This window comes from Netta rufina (genome assembly GCF_964035555.1).
Source record: "Netta rufina genome assembly, chromosome: 5".
NCBI classification, from domain to species: domain Eukaryota; kingdom Metazoa; phylum Chordata; class Aves; order Anseriformes; family Anatidae; genus Netta; species Netta rufina.
The window spans coordinates 42,658,726-42,685,518 of NC_140128.1; the positions used below are offsets into that span (position 1 = coordinate 42,658,726).

A 26,793-nucleotide genomic window follows, 5' to 3' on the forward strand; every position below is an offset into this window, starting at 1 on the left:
AAGGATGAAGCAGCACAGTGAGCCCGACTTTCCTAGCCCAGCATGGGAATATGTGGGGGAGACGTTTCCAAAGGGCTGGCTGAGGTCTAGCGCAGATACTGCTGCAGCAGCTGCTCAGCCTCAGAGGAGCCAAGGCCCACAAAGAGGAAGGGCTTCTGGAGTGAACACGCCCCCTGATTTCACGCACATGGAGCGGGGATCCGTCCATGGCTTATAGGGTGAGAGCAATAGGGAAGGAAGCAAGGAGCTGGCTGACGAACTCCGTGAATTCGTCTGGATTTGGGAGTGCTGAGCTCTTCTGTGCAGTGTAGAGTTTTCAGGCTCCAGAGGGCTGTTGCATGCAGCGCTGTTCCCTGCGGAAGTGTTGGCATCTGAGTGCCATGCAAGCCGTAGGAGATTCGGTCTGTGATCCCCACGTTCTTCTGCAAGAGCCACGCGGAGAACTGGTGCTGCTTTATTCCTGTCGGCATTTCCTCTGCTCAGGTTGATGGCGTTTCCTGAGGTTGCTGGAAAGCCATGGAGGTTAATACCAAACGCCGTTTGCCGGTTTGCAATAAAGCACTGTGTTTTCTCAGGAACCAGTCCCCCCGGCTCCACAACCGTTGAAACTGTGTCGACCACCACTCTCCCGCCAACATCGACGACAGGCACCACTCCCCCCGGTACCACAACTGGGCCTGTGTGGACCACCACTCTCCCGCCAACATCGACGCCAGGTCCCAGCAGTACCACCAGTGGCACGACGTCCTCCAGCAGCAGCACCCCGGGGACAACGCCTGTTACTCCTCCACCGACCACGTCCCCGACTACCCTGACTACTACCAGCACATCCCCGCCCACGCCGACACACACCACCTCCCTGACACCACCGTCCTCGACAAGCGAAGGTAATTGTCAGGCCATGGGGACACGGGTTTCCTTGTAGGGGGAGAAATGAAGGTCTGTGAGCACCTCGACTTGTGTGCACTTTCTGTGTGGCATGAGGGCTGGGAGGAGTTGTTGAGCCTTCCCGAAAAGCGCTGGTGCCCAGTGCTTGACCTGGGGCTGTCTGTGTGGAGGTGAGGAGGGTGCAGGGGTCCTGGGCAGAAGCTGTGGTGTTGCCCGACGCCGCAGGGCTCTGTGGATGCCGTTCCAGCCTGGGGCCTCTGGCCGGCTGAGTCAGATAGGGATGGGAGTGGAAGTCTTGCGTTTGCTGCTGCGGGGCTTCGTCCTTCAGCTGGAGAGAACGTCCTGAGCGGGAGGCGGTGTGTGCGAGGCCAGGGGGGCTTGTCTTTTGCGTCCATGTGGTTCCAGGCGCTGCTGGGACGCTGCTTTTGCTGACATCCTTCCCTTTCTTGTGCTGCATTAGCCCTGTGCTCTTCTGGTGTATGCAGTGCTCCTGCATCTCCCACGCATATCTTCACGGCTCGCTGTACTAGCACAAAGGTAGCCGGTTCTGAGGCAGGCCTCTGTGTGTCCTCAACAGTTTCTAACAGTGGTAACGGAAAGCAATTGTGGCATTCAGGCCCAGAGCGAGAGCTTGCGTGCTCACAAGAGAAGGATGAAGCAGCACAGTGAGCCCGACTTTCCTAGCCCAGCATGGGAATATGTGGGGGAGACGTTTCCAAAGGGCTGGCTGAGGTCTAGCGCAGATAATGCTGCAGCAGCTGCTCAGCCTCAGAGGAGCCAAGGCCCACAAAGAGGAAGGGCTTCTGGAGTGAACACGCCCCCTGATTTCACACACATGGAGCGGGGATCCGTCCATGGCTTATAGGGTGAGAGCAATAGGGAAGGAAGCAAGGAGCTGGCTGACGAACTCCGTGAATTCGTCTGGATTTGGGAGTGCTGAGCTCTTCTGTGCAGTGTAGAGTTTTCAGGCTCCAGAGGGCTGTTGCATGCAGCGCTGTTCCCTGCGGAAGTGTTGGCATCTGAGTGCCATGCAAGCCGTAGGAGATTCGGTCTGTGATCCCCACGTTCTTCTGCAAGAGCCACGCGGAGAACTGGTGCTGCTTTATTCCTGTCGGCATTTCCTCTGCTCAGGTTGATGGCGTTTCCTGAGGTTGCTGGAAAGCCATGGAGGTTAATACCAAACGCCGTTTGCCGGTTTGCAATAAAGCACTGTGTTTTCTCAGGAACCAGTCCCCCCGGCTCCACAACCGTTGAAACTGTGTCGACCACCACTCTCCCGCCAACATCGACGACAGGCACCACTCCCCCCGGTACCACAACTGGGCCTGTGTGGACCACCACTCTCCCGCCAACATCGACGCCAGGTCCCAGCAGTACCACCAGTGGCACGACGTCCTCCAGCAGCAGCACCCCGGGGACAACGCCTGTTACTCCTCTACCGACCACGTCCCCGACTACCCTGACTACTACCAGCACATCCCCGCCCACGCCGACACACACCACCTCCCTGACACCACCGTCCTCGACAAGCAAAGGTAATTGTCAGGCCATGGGGACACGGGTTTCCTTGTAGGGGGAGAAATGAAGGTCTGTGAGCACCTCGACTTGTGTGCACTTTCTGTGTGGCATGAGGGCTGGGAGGAGTTGTTGAGCCTTCCCGAAAAGCGCTGGTGCCCAGTGCTTGACCTGGGGCTGTCTGTGTGGAGGTGAGGAGGGTGCAGGGGTCCTGGGCAGAAGCTGTGGTGTTGCCCGACGCCGCAGGGCTCTGTGGATGCCGTTCCAGCCTGGGGCCTCTGGCCGGCTGAGTCAGATAGGGATGGGAGTGGAAGTCTTGCGTTTGCTGCTGCGGGGCTTCGTCCTTCAGCTGGAGAGAACGTCCTGAGCGGGAGGCGGTGTGTGCGAGGCCAGGGGGGCTTGTCTTTTGCGTCCATGTGGTTCCAGGCGCTGCTGGGACGCTGCTTTTGCTGACGTCCTTCCCTTTCTTGTGCTGCATTAGCCCTGTGCTCTTCTGGTGTATGCAGTGCTCCTGCATCTCCCACGCATATCTTCACGGCTCGCTGTACTAGCACAAAGGTAGCCGGTTCTGAGGCAGGCCTCTGTGTGTCCTCAACAGTTTCTAACAGTGGTAACGGAAAGCAATTGTGGCATTCAGGCCCAGAGCGAGAGCTTGCGTGCTCACAAGAGAAGGATGAAGCAGCACAGTGAGCCCGACTTTCCTAGCCCAGCCTGGGAATATGTTTGGGAGCGGTTTCCAAGGGGCTGGCTGAGGTCTAGCGCAGATACTGCTGCAGCAGCTGCTCAGCCTCAGTGGAGCCAAGGCCCACAGAGAGGAAGGGCTTCTGGAGTGAACACGCCCCCTGATTTCACGCACATGGAGCGGGGATCCGTCCATGGCTTATAGGGTGAGAGCAATAGGGAAGGAAGCAAGGAGCTGGCTGACGAACTCCGTGAATTCGTCTGGATTTGGGAGTGCTGAGCTCTTCTGTGCAGTGTAGAGTTTTCAGGCTCCAGAGGGCTGTTGCATGCAGCGCTGTTCCCTGCGGAAGTGTTGGCATCTGAGTGCCATGCAAGCCGTAGGAGATTCGGTCTGTGATCCCCACGTTCTTCTGCAAGAGCCACGCGGAGAACTGGTGCTGCTTTATTCCTGTCGGCATTTCCTCTGCTCAGGTTGATGGCGTTTCCTGAGGTTGCTGGAAAGCCACGGAGGTTAATACCAAACGCCGTTTGCCGGTTTGCAATAAAGCACTGTGTTTTCTCAGGAACCAGTCCCCCCGGCTCCACAACCGTTGAAACTGTGTCGACCACCACTCTCCCGCCAACATCGACGACAGGCACCACTCCCCCCGGTACCACAACTGGGCCTGTGTGGACCACCACTCTCCCGCCAACATCGACGCCAGGTCCCAGCAGTACCACCAGTGGCACGACGTCCTCCAGCAGCAGCACCCCGGGGACAACGCCTGTTACTCCTCTACCGACCACGTCCCCGACTACCCTGACTACTACCAGCACATCCCCGCCCACCCCGACACACACCACCTCCCTGACACCACCGTCCTCGACAAGCAAAGGTAATTGTCAGGCCATGGGGACACGGGTTTCCTTGTAGGGGGAGAAATGAAGGTCTGTGAGCACCTCGACTTGTGTGCACTTTCTGTGTGGCATGAGGGCTGGGAGGAGTTGTTGAGCCTTCTCGAAAAGCGCTGGTGCCCAGTGCTTGACCTGGGGCTGGCTGTGTGGAGGTGAGGAGGGTGCAGGGGTCCTGGGCAGAAGCTGTGGTGTTGCCCGACGCCGCAGGGCTCTGTGGATGCCGTTCCAGCCTGGGGCCTCTGGCCAGCTGAGTCAGATAGGGATGGGAGTGGAAGTCTTGCGTTTGCTGCTGCGGGGCTTCGTCCTTCAGCTGGAGAGAACGTCCTGAGCGGGAGGTGGTGTGTGCGAGGCCAGGGGGGCTTGTCTTTTGCGTCCATGTGGTTCCAGGCGCTGTTGGGACGCTGCTTTTGCTGACGTCCTTCCCTTTCTTGTGCTGCATTAGCCCTGTGCTCTTCTGGTGTATGCAGTGCTCCTGCATCTCCCACGCATATCTTCACGGCTCGCTGTACTAGCACAAAGGTAGCCGGTTCTGAGGCAGGCCTCTGTGTGTCCTCAACAGTTTCTAACAGTGGTAACGGAAAGCAATTGTGGCATTCAGGCCCAGAGCGAGAGCTTGCGTGCTCACAAGAGAAGGATGAAGCAGCACAGTGAGCCCGACTTTCCTAGCCCAGCATGGGAATATGTGGGGGAGACGTTTCCAAAGGGCTGGCTGAGGTCTAGCGCAGATTCTGCTGCAGCAGCTGCTCAGCCTCAGAGGAGCCAAGGCCCACAAAGAGGAAGGGCTTCTGGAGTGAACACGCCCCCTGATTTCACGCACATGGAGCGGGGATCTGTCCATGGCGTATAGTGTGAGAGCAATAGGGAAGGAAGCAAGGAGCTGGCTGACGAACTCCGTGAATTCGTCTGGATTTGGGAGTGCTGAGCTCTTCTGTGCAGTGTAGAGTTTTCAGGCTCCAGAGGGCTGTTGCATGCAGCGCTGTTCCCTGCAGAAGTGTTGGCATCTGAGTGCCATGCAAGCCGTAGGAGATTCGGTCTGTGATCCCCACGTTCTTCTGCAAGAGCCACGCGGAGAACTGGTGCTGCTTTATTCCTGTCGGCATTTCCTCTGCTCAGGTTGATGGCGTTTCCTGAGGTTGCTGGAAAGCCATGGAGGTTAATACCAAACGCCGTTTGCCGGTTTGCAATAAAGCACTGTGTTTTCTCAGGAACCAGTCCCCCCGGCTCCACAACCGTTGAAACTGTGTCGACCACCACTCTCCCGCCAACATCGACGACAGGCACCACTCCCCCCGGTACCACAACTGGGCCTGTGTGGACCACCACTCTCCCGCCAACATCGACGCCAGGTCCCAGCAGTACCACCAGTGGCACGACGTCCTCCAGCAGCAGCACCCCGGGGACAACGCCTGTTACTCCTCTACCGACCACGTCCCCGACTACCCTGACTACTACCAGCACATCCCCGCCCACACCGACACACACCACCTCCCTGACACCACCGTCCTCGACAAGCAAAGGTAATTGTCAGGCCATGGGGACACGGGTTTCCTTGTAGGGGGAGAAATGAAGGTCTGTGAGCACCTCGACTTGTGTGCACTTTCTGTGTGGCATGAGGGCTGGGAGGAGTTGTTGAGCCTTCCCGAAAAGCGCTGGTGCCCAGTGCTTGACCTGGGGCTGTCTGTGTGGAGGTGAGGAGGGTGCAGGGGTCCTGGGCAGAAGCTGTGGTGTTGCCCGACGCCGCAGGGCTCTGTGGATGCCGTTCCAGCCTGGGGCCTCTGGCCGGCTGAGTCAGATAGGGATGGGAGTGGAAGTCTTGCGTTTGCTGCTGCGGGGCTTCGTCCTTCAGCTGGAGAGAACGTCCTGAGCGGGAGGCGGTGTGTGCGAGGCCAGGGGGGCTTGTCTTTTGCGTCCATGTGGTCCCAGGCGCTGCTGGGACGCTGCTTTTGCTGACATCCTTCCCTTTCTTTTGCTGCATTAGCCCTGTGCTCTTCTGGTGTATGCAGTGCTCCTGCATCTCCTACGCATATCTTCACGGCTCGCTGTACTAGCACAAAGGTAGCCGGTTCTGAGGCAGGCCTCTGTGTGTCCTCAACAGTTTCTAACAGTGGTAACGGAAAGCAATTGTGGCATTCAGGCCCAGAGCGAGAGCTTGCGTGCTCACAAGAGAAGGATGAAGCAGCACAGTGAGCCCGACTTTCCTAGCCCAGCATGGGAATATGTGGGGGAGACGTTTCCAAAGGGCTGGCTGAGGTCTAGCGCAGATACTGCTGCAGCAGCTGCTCAGCCTCAGAGGAGCCAAGGCCCACAAAGAGGAAGGGCTTCTGGAGTGAACACGCCCCCTGATTTCACGCACATGGAGCGGGGATCTGTCCATGGCGTATAGTGTGAGAGCAATAGGGAAGGAAGCAAGGAGCTGGCTGACGAACTCCGTGAATTCGTCTGGATTTGGGAGTGCTGAGCTCTTCTGTGCAGTGTAGAGTTTTCAGGCTCCAGAGGGCTGTTGCATGCAGCGCTGTTCCCTGCGGAAGTGTTGGCATCTGAGTGCCATGCAAGCCGTAGGAGATTCGGTCTGTGATCCCCACGTTCTTCTGCAAGAGCCACGCGGAGAACTGGTGCTGCTTTATTCCTGTCGGCATTTCCTCTGCTCAGGTTGATGGCGTTTCCTGAGGTTGCTGGAAAGCCACGGAGGTTAATACCAAACGCCGTTTGCCGGTTTGCAATAAAGCACTGTGTTTTCTCAGGAACCAGTCCCCCCGGCTCCACAACCGTTGAAACTGTGTCGACCACCACTCTCCCGCCAACATCGACGACAGGCACCACTCCCCCCGGTACCACAACTGGGCCTGTGTGGACCACCACTCTCCCGCCAACATCGACGCCAGGTCCCAGCAGTACCACCAGTGGCACGACGTCCTCCAGCAGCAGCACCCCGGGGACAACGCCTGTTACTCCTCTACCGACCACGTCCCCGACTACCCTGACTACTACCAGCACATCCCCGCCCACACCGACACACACCACCTCCCTGACACCACCGTCCTCGACAAGCGAAGGTAATTGTCAGGCCATGGGGACACGGGTTTCCTTGTAGGGGGAGAAATGAAGGTCTGTGAGCACCTCGACTTGTGTGCACTTTCTGTGTGGCATGAGGGCTGGGAGGAGTTGTTGAGCCTTCTCGAAAAGCGCTGGTGCCCAGTGCTTGACCTGGGGCTGGCTGTGTGGAGGTGAGGAGGGTGCAGGGGTCCTGGGCAGAAGCTGTGGTGTTGCCCGATGCCGCAGGGCTCTGTGGATGCCGTTCCAGCCTGGGGCCTCTGGCCAGCTGAGTCAGATAGGGATGGGAGTGGAAGTCTTGCATTTGCTGCTGCGGGGCTTCGTCCTTCAGCTGGAGAGAACGTCCTGAGCGGGAGGCGGTGTGTGCGAGGCCAGGGGGGCTTGTCTTTTGCGTCCATGTGGTTCCAGGCGCTGTTGGGACGCTGCTTTTGCTGACGTCCTTCCCTTTCTTGTGCTGCATTAGCCCTGTGCTCTTCTGGTGTATGCAGTGCTCCTGCATCTCCCACGCATATCTTCACGGCTCGCTGTACTAGCACAAAGGTAGCCGGTTCTGAGGCAGGCCTCTGTGTGTCCTCAACAGTTTCTAACAGTGGTAACGGAAAGCAATTGTGGCATTCAGGCCCAGAGCGAGAGCTTGCGTGCTCACAAGAGAAGGATGAAGCAGCACAGTGAGCCCGACTTTCCTAGCCCAGCCTGGGAATATGTTTGGGAGCGGTTTCCAAGGGGCTGGCTGAGGTCTAGCGCAGATACTGCTGCAGCAGCTGCTCAGCCTCAGTGGAGCCAAGGCCCACAGAGAGGAAGGGCTTCTGGAGTGAACACGCCCCCTGATTTCACGCACATGGAGCGGGGATCCGTCCATGGCTTATAGGGTGAGAGCAATAGGGAAGGAAGCAAGGAGCTGGCTGACGAACTCCGTGAATTCGTCTGGATTTGGGAGTGCTGAGCTCTTCTGTGCAGTGTAGAGTTTTCAGGCTCCAGAGGGCTGTTGCATGCAGCGCTGTTCCCTGCGGAAGTGTTGGCATCTGAGTGCCATGCAAGCCGTAGGAGATTCGGTCTGTGATCCCCACGTTCTTCTGCAAGAGCCACGCGGAGAACTGGTGCTGCTTTATTCCTGTCGGCATTTCCTCTGCTCAGGTTGATGGCGTTTCCTGAGGTTGCTGGAAAGCCACGGAGGTTAACACCAAACGCCGTTTGCCGGTTTGCAATAAAGCACTGTGTTTTCTCAGGAACCAGTCCCCCTGGCTCCACAACCGTTGAAACTGTGTCGACCACCACTCTCCCGCCAACATCGACGACAGGCACCACTCCCCCCGGTACCACAACTGGGCCTGTGTGGACCACCACTCTCCCGCCAACATCGACGCCAGGTCCCAGCAGTACCACCAGTGGCACGACGTCCTCCAGCAGCAGCACCCCGGGGACAACGCCTGTTACTCCTCCACCAACCACGTCCCCGACTACCCTGACTACTACCAGCACATCCCCGCCCACGCCGACACACACCACCTCCCTGACACCACCGTCCTCGACAAGCGAAGGTAATTGTCAGGCCATGGGGACACGGGTTTCCTTGTAGGGGGAGAAATGAAGGTCTGTGAGCACCTCGACTTGTGTGCACTTTCTGTGTGGCATGAGGGCTGGGAGGAGTTGTTGAGCCTTCCCGAAAAGCGCTGGTGCCCAGTGCTTGACCTGGGGCTGTCTGTGTGGAGGTGAGGAGGGTGCAGGGGTCCTGGGCAGAAGCTGTGGTGTTGCCCGACGCCGCAGGGCTCTGTGGATGCCGTTCCAGCCTGGGGCCTCTGGCCGGCTGAGTCAGATAGGGATGGGAGTGGAAGTCTTGCGTTTGCTGCTGCGGGGCTTCGTCCTTCAGCTGGAGAGAACGTCCTGAGCGGGAGGCGGTGTGTGCGAGGCCAGGGGGGCTTGTCTTTTGCGTCCATGTGGTTCCAGGCGCTGCTGGGACGCTGCTTTTGCTGACATCCTTCCCTTTCTTGTGCTGCATTAGCCCTGTGCTCTTCTGGTGTATGCAGTGCTCCTGCATCTCCCACGCATATCTTCACGGCTCGCTGTACTAGCACAAAGGTAGCCGGTTCTGAGGCAGGCCTCTGTGTGTCCTCAACAGTTTCTAACAGTGGTAACGGAAAGCAATTGTGGCATTCAGGCCCAGAGCGAGAGCTTGCGTGCTCACAAGAGAAGGATGAAGCAGCACAGTGAGCCCGACTTTCCTAGCCCAGCATGGGAATATGTGGGGGAGACGTTTCCAAAGGGCTGGCTGAGGTCTAGCGCAGATTCTGCTGCAGCAGCTGCTCAGCCTCAGAGGAGCCAAGGCCCACAAAGAGGAAGGGCTTCTGGAGTGAACACGCCCCCTGATTTCACGCACATGGAGCGGGGATCTGTCCATGGCGTATAGTGTGAGAGCAATAGGGAAGGAAGCAAGGAGCTGGCTGACGAACTCCGTGAATTCGTCTGGATTTGGGAGTGCTGAGCTCTTCTGTGCAGTGTAGAGTTTTCAGGCTCCAGAGGGCTGTTGCATGCAGCGCTGTTCCCTGCAGAAGTGTTGGCATCTGAGTGCCATGCAAGCCGTAGGAGATTCGGTCTGTGATCCCCACGTTCTTCTGCAAGAGCCACGCGGAGAACTGGTGCTGCTTTATTCCTGTCGGCATTTCCTCTGCTCAGGTTGATGGCGTTTCCTGAGGTTGCTGGAAAGCCATGGAGGTTAATACCAAACGCCGTTTGCCGGTTTGCAATAAAGCACTGTGTTTTCTCAGGAACCAGTCCCCCCGGCTCCACAACCGTTGAAACTGTGTCGACCACCACTCTCCCGCCAACATCGACGACAGGCACCACTCCCCCCGGTACCACAACTGGGCCTGTGTGGACCACCACTCTCCCGCCAACATCGACGCCAGGTCCCAGCAGTACCACCAGTGGCACGACGTCCTCCAGCAGCAGCACCCCGGGGACAACGCCTGTTACTCCTCTACCGACCACGTCCCCGACTACCCTGACTACTACCAGCACATCCCCGCCCACACCGACACACACCACCTCCCTGACACCACCGTCCTCGACAAGCAAAGGTAATTGTCAGGCCATGGGGACACGGGTTTCCTTGTAGGGGGAGAAATGAAGGTCTGTGAGCACCTCGACTTGTGTGCACTTTCTGTGTGGCATGAGGGCTGGGAGGAGTTGTTGAGCCTTCCCGAAAAGCGCTGGTGCCCAGTGCTTGACCTGGGGCTGTCTGTGTGGAGGTGAGGAGGGTGCAGGGGTCCTGGGCAGAAGCTGTGGTGTTGCCCGACGCCGCAGGGCTCTGTGGATGCCGTTCCAGCCTGGGGCCTCTGGCCGGCTGAGTCAGATAGGGATGGGAGTGGAAGTCTTGCGTTTGCTGCTGCGGGGCTTCGTCCTTCAGCTGGAGAGAACGTCCTGAGCGGGAGGCGGTGTGTGCGAGGCCAGGGGGGCTTGTCTTTTGCGTCCATGTGGTCCCAGGCGCTGCTGGGACGCTGCTTTTGCTGACATCCTTCCCTTTCTTGTGCTGCATTAGCCCTGTGCTCTTCTGGTGTATGCAGTGCTCCTGCATCTCCTACGCATATCTTCACGGCTCGCTGTACTAGCACAAAGGTAGCCGGTTCTGAGGCAGGCCTCTGTGTGTCCTCAACAGTTTCTAACAGTGGTAACGGAAAGCAATTGTGGCATTCAGGCCCAGAGCGAGAGCTTGCGTGCTCACAAGAGAAGGATGAAGCAGCACAGTGAGCCCGACTTTCCTAGCCCAGCATGGGAATATGTGGGGGAGACGTTTCCAAAGGGCTGGCTGAGGTCTAGCGCAGATACTGCTGCAGCAGCTGCTCAGCCTCAGAGGAGCCAAGGCCCACAAAGAGGAAGGGCTTCTGGAGTGAACACGCCCCCTGATTTCACGCACATGGAGCGGGGATCTGTCCATGGCGTATAGTGTGAGAGCAATAGGGAAGGAAGCAAGGAGCTGGCTGACGAACTCCGTGAATTCGTCTGGATTTGGGAGTGCTGAGCTCTTCTGTGCAGTGTAGAGTTTTCAGGCTCCAGAGGGCTGTTGCATGCAGCGCTGTTCCCTGCGGAAGTGTTGGCATCTGAGTGCCATGCAAGCCGTAGGAGATTCGGTCTGTGATCCCCACGTTCTTCTGCAAGAGCCACGCGGAGAACTGGTGCTGCTTTATTCCTGTCGGCATTTCCTCTGCTCAGGTTGATGGCGTTTCCTGAGGTTGCTGGAAAGCCACGGAGGTTAATACCAAACGCCGTTTGCCGGTTTGCAATAAAGCACTGTGTTTTCTCAGGAACCAGTCCCCCCGGCTCCACAACCGTTGAAACTGTGTCGACCACCACTCTCCCGCCAACATCGACGACAGGCACCACTCCCCCCGGTACCACAACTGGGCCTGTGTGGACCACCACTCTCCCGCCAACATCGACGCCAGGTCCCAGCAGTACCACCAGTGGCACGACGTCCTCCAGCAGCAGCACCCCGGGGACAACGCCTGTTACTCCTCTACCGACCACGTCCCCGACTACCCTGACTACTACCAGCACATCCCCGCCCACACCGACACACACCACCTCCCTGACACCACCGTCCTCGACAAGCAAAGGTAATTGTCAGGCCATGGGGACACGGGTTTCCTTGTAGGGGGAGAAATGAAGGTCTGTGAGCACCTCGACTTGTGTGCACTTTCTGTGTGGCATGAGGGCTGGGAGGAGTTGTTGAGCCTTCTCGAAAAGCGCTGGTGCCCAGTGCTTGACCTGGGGCTGGCTGTGTGGAGGTGAGGAGGGTGCAGGGGTCCTGGGCAGAAGCTGTGGTGTTGCCCGACGCCGCAGGGCTCTGTGGATGCCGTTCCAGCCTGGGGCCTCTGGCCAGCTGAGTCAGATAGGGATGGGAGTGGAAGTCTTGCATTTGCTGCTGCGGGGCTTCGTCCTTCAGCTGGAGAGAACGTCCTGAGCGGGAGGCGGTGTGTGCGAGGCCAGGGGGGCTTGTCTTTTGCGTCCATGTGGTTCCAGGCGCTGTTGGGACGCTGCTTTTGCTGACGTCCTTCCCTTTCTTGTGCTGCATTAGCCCTGTGCTCTTCTGGTGTATGCAGTGCTCCTGCATCTCCCACGCATATCTTCACGGCTCGCTGTACTAGCACAAAGGTAGCCGGTTCTGAGGCAGGCCTCTGTGTGTCCTCAACAGTTTCTAACAGTGGTAACGGAAAGCAATTGTGGCATTCAGGCCCAGAGCGAGAGCTTGCGTGCTCACAAGAGAAGGATGAAGCAGCACAGTGAGCCCGACTTTCCTAGCCCAGCCTGGGAATATGTGGGGGAGCGGTTTCCAAGGGGCTGGCTGAGGTCTAGCGCAGATACTGCTGCAGCAGCTGCTCAGCCTCAGTGGAGCCAAGGCCCACAGAGAGGAAGGGCTTCTGGAGTGAACACGCCCCCTGATTTCACGCACATGGAGCGGGGATCCGTCCATGGCTTATAGGGTGAGAGCAATAGGGAAGGAAGCAAAGAGCTGGCTGGCGAACTTCGTGAATTCGTCTGGATTTGGGAGTGCTGAGCTCTTCTGTGCAGTGTAGAGTTTTCAGGCTCCAGAGGGCTGTTGCATGCAGCGCTGTTCCCTGCAGAAGTGTTGGCATCTGAGTGCCGTGCAAGCCGTAGGAGATTTGGTCTGTGATCCCCACGTTCTTCTGCAAGAGCCACGCGGAGAACTGGTGCTGCTTTATTCCTGTCGGCATTTCCTCTGCTCAGGTTGATGGCGTTTCCTGAGGTTGCTGGAAAGCCACGGAGGTTAATACCAAACGCCGTTTGCCGGTTTGCAATAAAGCACTGTGTTTTCTCAGGAACCAGTCCCCCCGGCTCCACAACCGTTGAAACTGTGTCGACCACCACTCTCCCGCCAACATCGACGACAGGCACCACTCCCCCCGGTACCACAACTGGGCCTGTGTGGACCACCACTCTCCCGCCAACATCGACGCCAGGTCCCAGCAGTACCACCAGTGGCACGACGTCCTCCAGCAGCAGCACCCCGGGGACAACGCCTGTTACTCCTCCACCGACCACGTCCCCGACTACCCTGACTACTACCAGCACATCCCCGCCCACACCGACACACACCACCTCCCTGACACCACCGTCCTCGACAAGCGAAGGTAATTGTCGGGCCATGGGGACACGGGTTTCCTTGTAGGGGGAGAAATGAAGGTCTGTGAGCACCTCGACTTGTGTGCACTTTCTGTGTGGCATGAGGGCTGGGAGGAGTTGTTGAGCCTTCCCGAAAAGCGCTGGTGCCCAGTGCTTGACCTGGGGCTGTCTGTGTGGAGGTGAGGAGGGTGCAGGGGTCCTGGGCAGAAGCTGTGGTGTTGCCCGACGCCGCAGGGCTCTGTGGGTGCCGTTCCAGCCATGGGAGACGTTTCCAAAGGGCTGGCTGAGGTCTAGTGCAGATATTGCTGAAGCTGCTGCTCAGCCTCAGTGGAGCCACGTCCTTCATGACATCCTGCGCTTTGGTTTCTGTTATTCCAGGGCTTTCTCCATGGAGTTTAGGAGGATCTATGTTTTCTGGGCCTAAAGTGTTGTGTTCCGCATTTCCTCAGATGCTGTGGAGATTCTTCCAGACTGGATGTTTGAAATTGTTTTTTCTTCTTTTTCGTATCTAAATTTCCTTTTCTTTTTTTTTTTTTTTGTTTTGTTTTGTTTTGTTCTATTTTTACACTCTTTAGAATGCCAATGTTTTAATACCAAACGTTAGGTTCCCATCTTTCTGTAAACCACTGTGTCTTTTCAGTAACTAGTTCTCATTTTGTCACTACTTTAACAGGATCAAGTAGCACTGGGACTGGTTTTTCTTCGACTTCATCACCTACCATCACTTTTAGTACGCCAACGTTGGGATCGTCTTCCCCATTGTCAACTCCATATACAAGTACCTCACCTTCTTCTGTATCAACAACCCTATCAGAAGTCACTACTTCAGGAACAACTCCCACCAAATCTTTCACCACTACTTCAGGAACAACCTCTATTCCTTTTACCAATGTCACTTCAACCACCATTACCACATCTGCAATTGTTCCTCCTGGTTCAACTAGTACTTCTGGCACTACTCCAACATCAAGTGCAGTCACTGTTCCTGGAAGTTCCACAGTTACTACACTCAGTACTTCAAGTTCAACTCCCAGTTCTGGCTTAAATAATTGTACCATTTCACCTAATGAAACATATGCGGTTAGTAGATTTTATTTTTTGATTTATATCATTGTTATTTCAAAGGTGTCTAGGTACATAATTACAGTGTTATTATCATAGAGTGTAAACATTTATCTGGATAGAAAATGAGGTATCTGTTCATTCTGTTGTGGTTTTTTTTTTTTTTTTGGAGGGGTATCAACATGACTTCCAATGAATTTTGTGGTGTTTTTTTTTTTTTTTTTTTTTTTTATCAAGTATACTGGTATTAGCTCTTCAACAATAGCTTTTAAAAGGCATTCTCCATTCAAGGAGGTAGAGTACAGATAAATCTTTCTCTTTATTGTAGAAAAGCTTTTCTGAGGAGTTAACTAAGGACTAAGTCTTTCTTTTCTTATTTCTGGTTTTGAATATGTCCGCGCAGTTTGTTGTAATTACAGTGCAAATGCCCAACAAGAAAACATTGGATTGAACTGGTCGGTGTTTGGAATTATTCTGCAGTTATATTTGGTCATAGTCTGATTTCAAGAGCTAACTGTGAAACAGATCACCACTTTCAAATGCTTATGAATTTTCACTCCAATTCTAAGTTTTTTGAAACCACCTAGTTTTGCTGGTATACAAATAATTAGCGGCTGTAAGATGGTCCAAGTTAGAAAAAATACATACACTCACAATGCATGCTTATAATTGCCTTAGACATTACTCCCCAAATTGCTGGTGTTCATTGTAGCTTCAGCTGTTAATCTGTTCTAAACATCCATGGAAGGTGATTGAGCATACTTGTCTTTCACTGTTGGAGGGAAGCCTGGGTAATGAAATTAGATAAGAGAATTTACTTTTATACAACTGAAACTGCTAGAGGCAATTTTGCTTTTTGGTTACTGGCATGATTCATAATTAATGCCTTTCACTTAGCAGCTTTCACTAAAGCTAGATTATCTCGAAGACCTTGATGGTGCTGAATGCTGCTCTTCCTTCCCAATTTCAGACTTCTGCTGGAAAAAAATATTGTCAATAAATATAAGGTGTTTTAAAACTCTGCAAAAGGTATTCAAGTTACCCATCTGACTCACTCTGACTGCTCAATAAGGCTTCTCTCTCTCTTGTTCTCTCTTTTTCCAAATACAGCCAGGTCAGTCATGGTGGCCGTGTAACTGCACTATGGCAGTATGTGTAGAAAACAATACAGTCCAGCTGTTTCCAGTCATCTGTGAGCCACCTCCTAAACCCACATGCGCCAATGGTCTTGCTCCTGTGCAAGTCCTTGATGATGATCAATGCTGTTGGCATTGGGAGTGTGATTGTAAGTATATATTTTAAGAAATATTTTTTTCCTGTGTGAACAATACTAGTGTAAAGAACAGCGCTGTTTATCAAGGACTAAGTGTTGTGCAAGATGTGGCCCTCAGACTGCCAGCATTGGTCTCTTTTAGAGTCCTATATTGATCCTTTTTACTTAACAAAGTAAAACTTAATTTGGTTGTCATTATTTCAACATCACTGTTCTGTTAGTAGAACAAATTGGTCTCCTATGGTAGAATTTAAATGTCCAGATGCTGACATCTATAGGCTAGAGGTCTGCATATAAGTTACTTGTTGAGGTGATCTGTAAAGGTTCTTCTAGGGCATGATTAATCCTATTCTCAGTTGTTTTTCAGAAATGTCAGATATACTGTGCCCTGAAAGTCTGTTGTTTTTGTTTGTTTGTTTGTTTGTTTGGTGTGTGTTTTGTTTGTTTGTTTGCTTTGTTTTTTGGTAGTTGTTTTGTTTTTCTATTATTGATGAGTTTTAGAAATGAGCTTATGCATTGGCAGATACACTTTAAATATTTAAATGCTTAAAGTAAGATGAGGTGAATCCCACACCTACGGATTTTTTTTGTAGTTTGATCAGATTTTGTATGTTACCATAAGAAGCTAACCTAGCTTTATGTTTTTACAGGCTACTGCACTGGCTGGGGAGACCCACACTACATGACTTTTGATGGATTGTACTACAGCTATCAAGGGAATTGCACATATGTTCTTGTGGAAGAGATTAATAAAACAGTTGACAACTTTGGTGTCTACATTGATAACTACCATTGTGATGCACGGGATGTAGTCTCATGTCCACGAACGCTCATTGTGAGACATGAGACTCAGGAAGTGCGCATAGCAACAGTAGAACTAAATACCCTACGAGTGGAGGTATTGGAGAATATTACCTTTGATTTCTTGACTGAACTATTTATAAAGTATGAATCTGGTAATTATACATTATTAGGAAAAAAATAAAAATAGAGTCAGTGGATTATAAATTAGGACTGCAGGGAAGAAAGGACTTCTTTTCTGAATCTGAATACTGGAAAAATATTCTACAAATTGTTTTTTATCCCTTTTTTATAATAAATATTTGCAGTGCCTTATCTCTTCTAAATACATAAACATGGATGAATAGCTAAGAGTTAAGGGTATAAAATAAATTAATTTACAGTTGACATTGATGTAAGAAAGAAAAAGAATGAATGTTGAATGGGAGGATACAACATAAACTAGACATAGCAATTAAAGTACTAGCTTAAGCTTTTAAGAAATGATCCTTACTATCTTAGATTGGTGTCACCTTTTTCATTTTTCAGAGGGGCTCCTGTGTGTTTATCTAATTGGTAAATATCATGTCCTAACTTTGGGAATTCAAAATTGGGTAACAAGTTTTTTTATTTTTTTGTGGGGTTGATGTGTTTGTGTGTTTGTTTTGAATGTTACTGTGTGGGAATATTACAAATTAGGTTGCAGCAAATGTGCTCTTGCCACTAAAAAGGTTAATGGTATCATGGACTGCATTAGGCAAAGCTCTCTATTTGGAGCTATACAAAAGCTGCTTGGACATGATTCTGGAAAAGCAGGTGGCCCTGGTTGAGCTGGAGAGTTGGACCAGATGACTCCAGAGGTCTCTTTCAACATCAGCTATTCTGTGATTCTTGAAATGATTGAAAAAATCTGTGAAATTATTGAAAATTTCCAACATATAGACTTCTTTTTTTCTCTAAAGCAGTTAAGTCAGTTATGCTGAATAAAACTATCAGTGTTAATTTCATATGTATATCAAGGCAAAGTCTTTAAATAAATAATACAGATTTTGTCTTAGTGCTTTCCTGCAGTTTCCTTATAATTATTTCCTTTAAAAAATGCTGCAAACATATTCCTTTTATTTTGGTGATTTGGGTGGTTCCAAGAAGGATAAAACTCTGTGCACTCAGAATTTAGGATAATTTTATATTGTACTTGTACAAGGTGTCCTCAATGCCATAGTCATTCTAACAAATCTATGGAGTGTTTGCTGGTCTAAACTCCAAACTGTAGTCTAGTTTATTAGTGGATGATAGGCCTTTTCTTTGGCTTCAAGAAAGCAAGTTTGACTTTTCAGTAATGTAAAAGGAAACACAGGGACAATTGTTATAAACTAAATGCACATTATTTGCCTTTACATTTGCATCTCCAATGCTAAGTAATGAACAGTTGATTGTTTTCTGAAATCAAATGAAATATATGTCTCTTTTCTATTTTATTTATCAGGTGACTGTAAACAAACAGACAGTGGCTTTGCCTTATAAAAAATTTGGAGTGAGCATCTATGAGTCAGGCATAAATCATGTAGTGGAAATTCCTGAGCTTAAAATGAATGTGTCCTACAATGGCTTGTCCTTTTCTATCAGAATGCCCTACAGCCTGTTTGGCAACAACACTCAAGGACAGTGTGGTAAGTCTTACCGTTATGTTTTTTATACTCTCAGAAAACCACAAACAAGTAAATGACAACAATGCCAGAGAGATGAGTGGCATTTGATAACAAATCTGTGAGTGAATTCTTTCTTCCCCTACCCATTTTAGGTACTTGCAATAACAACACAGCAGATGACTGCAGGTTACCAAATGGAAACATCGCAGAAAACTGTGAAACCATGGCAGATCATTGGCAAATTGTTGATCCCTCCAAACCGCAATGCTCCCCAGGCCTAATTCCTACAAAATCACCTGGCACAACCACAGGACAGCCTTGCAAAGAATCTTCCATCTGCAAGCTTATTTTGGGAAGGTAGTCCTCTGGTGCTTATAAGAATTTGATTTTTAAGTTAAGTGGCAATTCTGGGGTTCATTTCTTAATACAAAATGTTCTAACTATTCTTCCATCTATTCTTCCATTTAGTGGCTACTTCCATCTAGTAGCTCTGTAGGTTTCTTCCATTTCTTTTGCTGTTTCTAGATGTCATTCTTTGCTGATACAGCTTACTCCCAACCATTTGACTGCTACTTTAGCCTTTCCTGATGTTCTCACTTTCTTCTGTGCTTTCTGCTCTCACTGTCCTATGCTCTGGCCTTTTCCTATCCTTACTTAGCAGCAGAGACCAACTGAAGAAAGAGATCTTCATTTTAGGAACTTGGCCAGAATTAAAAATAGTTTGAATAAAATCTAGTTTGAAAAGTAGTCCCTCTTTACACTTGATAATAATCATGTAGCTCCTGGACAGAAAATAGCGGTGCCTGGTTGTTTTGTAGTTGAGGGGAGAATTCTTTAAAATATGTTGATAGGTTACAATCTAATCGAGTGCTCTTAGTAGAAATCTCTCAGTAATAGTCCTTGTTCACATCTCTTTAAGTGTCACTGTTGCCACATTATAATATGCTAAGCACACTGGAGAATTCATGGTTTATTCTGTAACTAATAATGACATATGTTTCTATTTCTAGTGTGTTCGAGAAGTGCCATGCTGTTGTTAACCCTGATAGGTTCTATGCAGCCTGTGTTTTTGATAGTTGTGCACTTCCCAGCTTAGACCTGGAATGCTCAAGTCTGCAGATCTATGCTACCATCTGTGCTGATCAAAATGTCTGCATCGACTGGAGAAGTCATACCAATGGTGTTTGCTGTAAGTATTTAGCTGTTTTATCATGAACTGTTAGGGAAGCTTGTACTGAACTATTTCAGCTATTTCAGTTTGAACCGTGGGAAAAGCCTATGCTAGGGAGCATGGCAGGGAGCTGGACTACACGGTCTTCAGGGATCCCTCCAACCCAAACCATTCTGTGATTCTATGATAATGTCCTAATGATGCCATATTGCTTTATGACATATTGCAGGTAACATTTTTATAAATGGAAATGATAAATGAGCCTGCAATATGCATCCGTTTACCATATCAGAAACATTTGTATTAATAGATACTTTTTTTTTTTTTTTTTTTTTAGCAGAATCAACTGTATATTTTACAGGCATTGGCAGATCATTCATGTATTTAGTGTAATCAGAAGAGGATGGGAGGGTAGGAATATGCTCCTCTTTGAGAACTTACACAAAAGAGACCAGAATTATGAAAAAGTTGTATTCAGGACATAGACTCCTGGCTTTATCTCCTTAAATTTAAAGTATCGTGCTATACCTCTGGCTAAATTGTATAAAGTAATCCCACTCAGAGACGTGAGTCTGGTAACTATTTAATCTCTATGCTTTTCAAGATTGTCAAAGATACATAGGAAAATGAGTAGTGTTTAATTTCTTGTCATAAGGTCATGGGATTTTTCTACGTTATTTTCCCTGAGCTGTTCCTCTTTTTTATTTTCCTATTCCAGCTTATGAATGTCCCAAACATAAAGAATATAGAGCATGTGGTCCTAGTAAAGAGATAACCTGCAAATCAAGGTAAAGAGTTCCTTCACTGTTAGATCTCATGTATTTGTTCAGTCATACCTAAAGGATAAGTGGATGAGAGAAGCCAAACAGCCTCCTGTCCTGTCTTTAGCTGACTATCCTATTTGTTACCACTGTTCTCTTGATCCTAAATCTGGGTGCCTGTACTTTTTATTTGGCTAAATCAAACATGAAAAAGCCCTGAATCGCAAGTCTGCAGGTTAATTGCTCTGTTATTTTCAATTAATGGTTATCCAGCTTAACCTTCCTCTGCATGCCTGTGACAGTGATGGTGCTCCTCTGAACATTTTGTCTCATACAGTCAACAGAATGAAACTGCAGTTAAACAAGTGGAAGGCTGTTTCTGTCCTAATGGTACAATGCTGTATGACTCTGGTGTGGATGTCTGTGTAAACACCTGCGGTGAGTTTAACCACTTCAATTGGATGCATGTTTGTTTCCTTTTTGTTATTTCCTTCTGATGCATACAACATAGATCTGACTGTATGCAGTATTCATGCAACATATAGTGGAGATATCTACTGTTATATAAGTGGTAATGGAAATGTATTTTGATATTTTCACAGGCTGTGTTGGATTGGATATGATACCAAGAGAGGTACGTTTGCTTTTGTATTTCAAGAAGAGGTTTGGGATGAGGAGAAAAAAATATTCTCTGTTTTGTCATTTCCCAGCGTTTCATTCCTGCTTTTATTTCTGTTCTTTTTAATTGGTAACTATGCAATCACTCACGTTATTTTCTTTAATGACAGTTTGGGGAAAGGTTTACAGCAGACTGTCAGGACTGTATTTGCCTAGAAGGTGGAAATGGCATTGTATGTGAGCCTCACAAATGTCCCAGTCAAAATAAGCAGAGTTGTAATGGAAACGGCTTCTATGAGGTCAATGAAGTCAATCCTGAAGATTCCTGCTGCCCCATTGTCACCTGCAGTGAGTTTTTACTTTTGTTTCTAGCCTTTCTCTAACCTTTATGAACTGAAAAGAGAACCTGAACTAGTTTAGCACCAGAGACCTGCAATAGGGAGTCACAAAATAATATCATGCTTTTTAAAATCAGTTTGTCCAGTGTTATGGAAAATTCATTTTAATATTTTAATATTTTAATATTGAAGTGACTCAGCATAACAAGATTTACAATTCTGGGTTTCAACATAACTGAATCTGAACTGAATGAGTTCTTGAGTTTAGAATCCCATTTTGTTAAAGTAAAATGCAGATCATAGAATTCTGTGTGGCTGTAAGGTTTTCATTTAGCAGCAGTTGCCTACAATCTTGGACAGAGTACTATAACAATTGTTCACTGTTACTCTGCAAAAAATTGTGATACTTTTCTTATACTTGATAATTACATACTAGAAGTTTCATAAACGAGTGTAGGCCCCCCATCCAGTGCCTTGATTCACTAGGAAAAATGTGTCCTTTTTCTGATTTTTTTTTCTTTGAGGAGAATCTGGAATATTCCCTAGCAGCGAAAAGTCTATCTTAAGTTATCAGGTGGGAGTTTGAGAGATGCCTCTTTCTAGCCGTGATTTAATATACTTTCTGTGTTTCTCTCTTTTTTTTTTCTTTTTTTTTTTTTTTTTCCAGAATGCAATACAAGCTTGTGCACAACTGAATCCCCCAAGTGTACACTGGGATTTGAAGTTTATTCTTATATTCCCAGTGATCAGTGCTGTCCTGTGTACGAGTGTGGTAAGTACTGTGGAAATATATTACAATGACTAGCATTATATAATTTAGTATCAGGCTTAATGAGACTGTATGTAATACTGAAAGAGCTAATAAACCAGTTGGATTGCATGAATTGGTTACTATTAACATTGGTTATTACTGCCATGGTTATGACACACAGCTGCAAAATCATATAGAGCTCTGGTAGTTCAAGTGCAGCTTTCCTGGTTGTAAGTACCTGTGAGAAAAGCTACAGAATTAACTGAGATTGTGGTCTCAGTTTAACCTAGCAAAATGTCCCTGTTAGTGTGCCCAAGAGAAGATAGCAGTACAAAGTCCGTTTTATTCTTAGTAATTGAAACAGGTAACTTCTTGTAACTGTCAGGTGAACATTCTTGGCTATGAACCGGACTACGTATATTGGGCCAAATCTTCCTCCCTTTTTGCATGTGAAGTATTTGTTATTTTACTTTATATAAGCCTTATATGCTACTAGAAATGGAAAACAACCCATGTATTTGAACATAAGCATTGTGATTCATTGTGGAAGAAATGAGTGTAACTAGAGTCGGGTAAAGATTCTTTTTTCCCCTGATGTAACTGCCTAACTCCTTCCTTGTTAACAGTTCCCAAGAGGGTTTGTGTACATCAGAATGCTGAGTTCTTGGTAAGTTCCTGTTTCAAAAGTATTCTGAAAATGCTTGAAAGACCAATTAGCATACTTTAGCTGAGGTGCTATGAGGAGGTTTATCCAGTAGAAAGAATATTTTAGAAAATTTCAGATTCCTGTCAGGGATTTATCAGCTCAGCATAGTTTAAAATTTTTCTGAAAATGTTGCCATGTGTGAGAGACTGAAGAATTGTTTCTAAATGTCAGTACCAGAGAGGGATATGGTTTTAGAGTAAAGTGTGTATGCATTTTTAAATTTAGTCCACACTTTCGGTCAGCACTTTATTTCAGTTTTAAGACTCTGCTTTCTGAAATGAAAAGATTTTTAAAGAAGGGTTATTCTGAATGGACTTAGATTCCCAGTTAAGTTCTTTTGAGTCTAGTAATTGATTTATTGTATATGTTGACTTCTCTGCTTTTAATATCTGAGTTCATCATTGCTGTGTAGGACTTCAATGAAGACATACTAAATTAAGTTCAATATTGATGATGATGTCATAAACAGCTAGCTAAATAGCTATCCAGTAGTGTTTATGATGGATTCCTATTCCATTGCTTGGTCAAAAGGCTTCTGGGAATTAAGTAATGTCTGTCACACATAATATCTCATTAATACATGAACCTTTGTTTCTTTAAATTTATAGCCTAATTCCTCAGTCTTTGTTGATAAGTGTCAGAATTGCTTCTGCACTAACGAAGTTAATGTCAGCACTCAACTGAATGTCATCTCCTGTGAACACGTTCCATGTGACACATATTGTGAACCTGTAAGTGACAAACTTAAACAAATAAACAAAACTAAAATACACATGTACATGAAAAATACTGTGATCAATTTGTTGCATAACTGAAGGATAGGGAGCAGAAATCCAGAATCCAACTCTGGCTTGGAAACTGACTGTCCTTGAGCAATTTGTTTTATGTAGCTTGGCAATGTAGTCAACAGTATTCAGTTCATGTTGGTAGGATTAGCTAACAAATTTCTGTAGAGCACTTAGTGGAATGATATTTAGTTATTAGGTATATTTATTACAGTGCTTTAATTGATTCTATCTATAGCCTAAGTTTATTACTTGCATTCTGTGGAGTCAGTGATATTCAGGCACAGAAAAGCAAAATTGCAGAGTACACTTCTAAGCATAATCAATTCACAGGTTAGTATGTTTTCACTTATTTCTCCTCAATGCATCTATCAGAGCTCTCATTTTTATTTCATTTTAATATCTAGGGATATGAACGGCAATCAGTGGAAGGTGAATGTTGTGGAAAATGTGTGCAGACTAAGTGTATTATACATACATCACAGAGTTCCAACCTCATATTGAGTGTAAGTATGTTCTACATCTTACATCTCTACCAAATCTGTAAACTTCCCCATTTCAGAGTGAACATCCCTTTGGCAGAGATAAGGCTTAGTGTAACTTTGTGAGCTTTTCTATATTATTTACATGTAATTTCTGTGTACTGAAGAATGCTAGAAAAGCCTGCATATGAAACAACTTTATTGCTCCTATTTAGCTTTCCCTAGGTAAAATCCATTGGTATGAATGACTGTTAATATAGCTAATGTGCTCTAAATGCTTTAGAGGGTTTCTCTTCCAAGGGAAATCTCATGGACAACTGAAGATTCTCTCCACTTGTGGCATACTGCAATACACACAAAAATCAGTATTGAAAATGGCTGCTAACTGTGGTGGTTTTACTCAGGTGGGCAGCCGAGCTCCACCACAACCGCTCTCTCACTCCCCCTCTCCTCAAAGAGGAAGGGGGAGAAAATACAACACAGAGAACTCGAGGTTTGAGATGAGAAAGGTTTAATTAAAGGGAAAGGGAATGGGGAGAAAAAACAGAAAAAAAAGAAACAATCAGTCCGCGCGGAAGCACAGAGAGAGAAAAAATTATTATCTACTTCGCATCAGTGAGCGGTGTTCGGCCACGTCCTGGGAAGCAAGGCCTCAAACGCGTAGTGGTTGTTCAGGAGGAACAGCTTTCCTCCTGAGGAAAGCTCACAAGCTTTCCTAGGTCTTGTGGGATTTTGGAGAATGCATGTGCCAGGCTATAGTCAGCTTGTGAGTTCTCTATATCGAGTGACTTGAAAGAGGAACTCTTTCGAGTGGGCCCCGAGCAACAACAGGCCTTTGAACAACTCAAACAAGAAATAGCTCATGCAGTAGCCCTTGGGCCTGTCTGTACTGGACCAGCTGTGCAAAACATACTGTACACTGCAGCTGGGGAGCATGGGCTCACCTGGAGCCTCTGGCAGAAGACCCCAGGAGAAACTCGAGGCCGACCTTTGGGGTTCTGGAGCCGGGGCTATCAAGGATCAGAAGCCAATTACACCCCAACTGAAAAGGAAGTATTAACAGCATATTAGGGGATTCGAGCCGCTTCACTAACCTAAAAATAATTGAGTGGGAAACAATACGAAAGTCATCGTCAGAAGACAGGAAAATTTCTGCCTGAGCTCCCTTCAGCTTTTCTTATTACATTTTGTATTTCACTTGCAGCCTGGAGAGTTTGTAAAAGATCCTTATGACAACTGCACCATTTATAGTTGTACAAGTCTCCAAAACCAGCTTATCTCTTCCACATCTGAGATTACCTGTCCAGCGTTCAATGCAGAGCGCTGTAAATCTGTAAGTGGAAAACTCACCCTCTACTTAATGTATAAATTAGTTCAGTCTAGTGCAGCCACCTAACTAGCAACAAAAGTCACATTAAACTTTGATGATTGTTCTCCAAATTTTCTCTGTCCCAAGGGCACAGGTTTTCACTCCATCCATGTACAAACCTACACAGTGTATAAAACAAGATACCTGGCTTACAGTTTGAAACCTATTGCTGGCATCTCTCAGTAGCCAAAAAAAAAAAATGGTCAGCATTGAAATAAAAGTCCTTGCTGATTCCTTTGTGTGGGGTCCTGTCTGAAAAAGAGCCATGTTTTCTTGAATATCACAGCTGTTCAGACAGTAGGCTGCCAATAACACTATGCACCATTCAAATATAGAAGTCTCTGATAAAATGTTTTTCTGGGACTGTTTTTGAGTTAGAAATGCATGATGATAACTGTAGATTTCCTTTAAATCATAATCTGTTTCCATGGTTGTCTGTAAATTGATAGATTTCAAGTCTGGTATAGACAATTATGTCTGTTTATTCAGATGCTAGAATTTTAGCTACTAATTTCCAGCCAATAAGGAATTTATCTCCTCAGTTATTTGCCTAAAAGCCTCTTTAATACAGGGAATGAAAATAATACTATTGTCCTGTCTTTTTTGTTCTTTTAGGGAACTATTACATTCTTACCTAACGGTTGTTGCAAAACTTGTAAGTATGTCAGCATACCTGAACCAAGAAAACAGAATTAATTTTCTTCTTATATTAGCCCATATAATGGAGGCTGATATGTTACTATTTGAATAGATACTCTTGTCTTTATGTTTATTATTCCAAGTATTCAGTGCCCAATCTCTCTGGGAAAGTTTAAACTGAAGCTGAAATACCACTTAAGACAATTTTTCAGCACACTAGCTAAGCCAAATGTGCTGAACTGCAGGGAACTTATGGAGCTATTTCACTGAATGTATGCTCTGATCTTTCCCCTTAGGTGTACCTCTGGATAGTCCCACACCGTGCTCTGTCCGCGAAAGAGAAGACTTTATTGTCTATAAGAACTGCCGTTCTGTGGAGAGAGTTGTCATGACTGAATGTGAAGGAACATGTGGAACTTTCTCACTGTAAGTAAACTGATTGGGCAATGAGATTTGAATTCTGTCACTGACATTATTTGTATAAAAGGAACAATACATAGGCAGATTAGAGAATGTTAGACCTGAAACTATCAGCTCTCAAACTCATGGGCACAAAATCATGGACAACTGAAGAGCTGATTAATTTTAATGCAAAGCAGAAAAGGGTATTGGATTGCATTGAGATTTAGCCAGCTATGATAAGGTTTGTTCATTCATTAAGAGATGGCTTGTCCGTCATTTTTGTCAGACCATCTTGGACAGAAGTCATCACAAGAGAACATGGATTATTTCTTGTAACGTGAATGAGCCCAGAGAGCAGCCAAACCTGATGTTCATAAGTCGAAAAGTGGTTCTCAAGAATTAACATATAAAATTAAATACACGTCTGTCTTTTAAAGGAAGTTTCAAACATGAATGACTGTTATACAGTAATGAAGTGAGAAAACAAATGTATTATGGGTGGTGTTACTAGCTATAAGAAAGTGGCTGGTGTGACACCTGGTACTAAGCTATTAAAACACATTAAAAATATATAATTCTAACTTCCCAAAGTAAATGTTATTTGCTGCCTATCACTGATTATACCACAGGGCACCTTACATGGGATTAACCTAATCTTTAGTTTAAGATTAAACCCCAGTTAGTCAGAGGGATTATTAGTATTTTGAAATATCTCATAGTCTTACTGTCCTGCTGTGGTTGCCTCTGTACACAAACATAAGAAAAAGATGGCTCTTGACACAATTTATAGGCTGATACTGACAGGTTCTGCAGGTTAGGAATGGTATTTGGAAACCTGAT

General features: G+C 47.6%; 1 protein-coding gene across 1 annotated transcript; it reads left to right on the forward strand.

Annotated features, from left to right (window-relative positions):
* Positions 1-15,372: 15,372 nt before the first annotated feature.
* LOC311210142 (intestinal mucin-like protein) lies at positions 15,373-25,981 on the forward strand (the record flags this gene model as incomplete). The annotated part of the gene is made up of 14 exons (XM_084287931.1): positions 15,373-15,514; positions 16,153-16,400; positions 17,769-17,952; positions 18,084-18,288; positions 18,942-19,120; positions 19,821-19,890; positions 20,201-20,301; positions 20,466-20,497; positions 20,652-20,829; positions 21,487-21,591; positions 22,197-22,237; positions 22,885-23,007; positions 25,528-25,567; positions 25,848-25,981. The coding sequence occupies 14 exons, from the start codon at positions 15,373-15,375 to the stop codon at positions 25,979-25,981; spliced, it is 1,782 nt and encodes a 593-aa protein (XP_084144057.1).
* Between the last annotated feature and the right edge of the window lie 812 nt (positions 25,982-26,793).